The 1,636-nt window shown below is 40.8% G+C and overlaps 1 protein-coding gene and 1 long non-coding RNA gene across 2 annotated transcripts in view; one reads left to right on the top strand and one right to left on the bottom strand.

Annotated features, from left to right (window-relative positions):
- Window positions 1–1,572, top strand: part of LOC102766025 (chromosome unknown open reading frame, human C17orf78) — a 15,556-nt gene extending 13,984 nt beyond the window's left edge. Inside the window, exon 7 of the mRNA XM_006756173.2 lies at window positions 1,459–1,572. Coding sequence (XP_006756236.1) covers window positions 1,459–1,533 — 75 coding nt within the window. The 3' untranslated portion in view covers window positions 1,534–1,572. The remainder of the gene's footprint in view (window positions 1–1,458) is intronic.
- LOC107181905 overlaps window positions 1,053–1,636 on the bottom strand; it is a 16,965-nt gene continuing 16,381 nt past the window's right edge. The window contains exon 3 of the long non-coding RNA XR_001512612.1: window positions 1,053–1,315. This is a non-coding gene — a long non-coding RNA (uncharacterized LOC107181905). The remainder of the gene's footprint in view (window positions 1,316–1,636) is intronic.

Consider the following 1,636-nt stretch of genomic DNA (forward strand, 5'->3'; position numbering starts at 1 on the left):
TTGATTTCAGAGAGGAAGGGAGAAGGAGAGAGAGAGAGATACAAACATCAATGATGAGAGAGAATCATTGATTGGCTGCCTCCTGCACACCCCACACTGGAGATCAAGCCCGCAACCTGGGCGTGTGCCCCTGGCTGGAATCGAACCTGAGACCCTTCAGTCCACAGGCCAATGCTCTATCCACTGAGCCAAGCCAGCTAGGGCATTGTTTCTTCTAATATTGGATGATGAGCTCATGTAAATTAGTATGATTTTATCATCTGGTGTAGTTTTAGTTCTTTACTCCAATCTATATTATCATTTCTACTGAATATTGGAAAAAACTGGTCTGAAGGGAACTATAAAGTTTAGTTTAGAATTACAGGAAACCATGAAGCAGCAACTCTGAATTTTTCCCATGAACAAAATAAGCTGCTAAATAATAAAAGAAATTAATAAAAATAGTAATAAGTAATTTTATACAAATTGCCTTATTTGAGCCACATAGAAATCATGGGAGGGAGCTAGGACAGAAATATACATTTTTATTGATACTTACACTGAGGCCCAGAGAGGTTATGTGACATTGCCAAGGTCACACAGGTGGTAGAAACAGAACTGAAGTCCAGGTCTTTTCATTCCTAATTAGATTTACTGGCTTATTCATCTATTCCATAAAATTTTACCGAAAGTGCCAATTTTAGTTCTGTGTGCCAAGTTCCCGCCTTCCAGAGGCTTACAGTCTATGTTTATAACAAGTTAGCATTTAGAAAGCACATACAAAATCAGATGGGGCATGGAGTCAGGTGTAGTGAGAATGGAAAAGGATTAGTAAAAAATATTTAGTCCAGCTGAGACCGGTTTGGCTCAGTGGATAGAGCGTCGGCCTGCCGACGGAAGGGTCCCAGGTTCGATTCTGGTCAGGAGCATGTACCTTGGTTGTGGGCACATCCCCAGTTGGAGATGTGCAGGGGGCAGCTGATCGATGTTTCTCTCTCATCGATGTTTCTAACTCTCTATCTCTCTCCATTCCTCTCTGTAAAAAATCAATAAAATATATTTAAAAAAAATATTTGGTCCACTTAGACCTAGGTCTCTGCTGTTTTTCCAACAGAGTGAGATTGTTTGGGCCTGATTCAAGGAATGAAGTAGAACTGTTGTGCACCTGGGATCCCAAGTAGCTGCAGGCCCAGGGCCTTTTCCATCCAAGGCAAATAGGTGAAGCAAGGGGTAGATGGGGCTCTTTGCTGGTAGGTTATAGGGTCCAACAAATTGTAGGTTTTCATACTAAGTGCACCTTGCAGATACTTTCTCTGTGTAAGCACAATAACTTTCCCTAGAATTATTGGGAAGCAAAGAGGAAAAATGATGAGTACTTAGAATGATACAGGGTTTTGTACTTAGCTATTTTTTGGTGGTACATTAAAAAATACCCATTTGCATCCTTTTTTATCTTTCCTATTTTCTTTCGATCTCTATGTTGGACAAAATGCTCCCAACTCAAACTCAACGAAAGCTGCCGGGATCACTGTTATCCACCAGACATACTTCTGAGAAGTTCTGCTCTGTCTCACACACTGCATGATGGATGCTATCCTGTCTTCTCACTATTATTAATCAAGATGGGCAGATTCTTGCCATTTCTGCACTCATATCT

Source organism: Myotis davidii, unplaced genomic scaffold (assembly GCF_000327345.1).
Source record: "Myotis davidii unplaced genomic scaffold, ASM32734v1 scaffold993, whole genome shotgun sequence".
Taxonomy (NCBI): Eukaryota; Metazoa; Chordata; class Mammalia; order Chiroptera; family Vespertilionidae; genus Myotis; species Myotis davidii.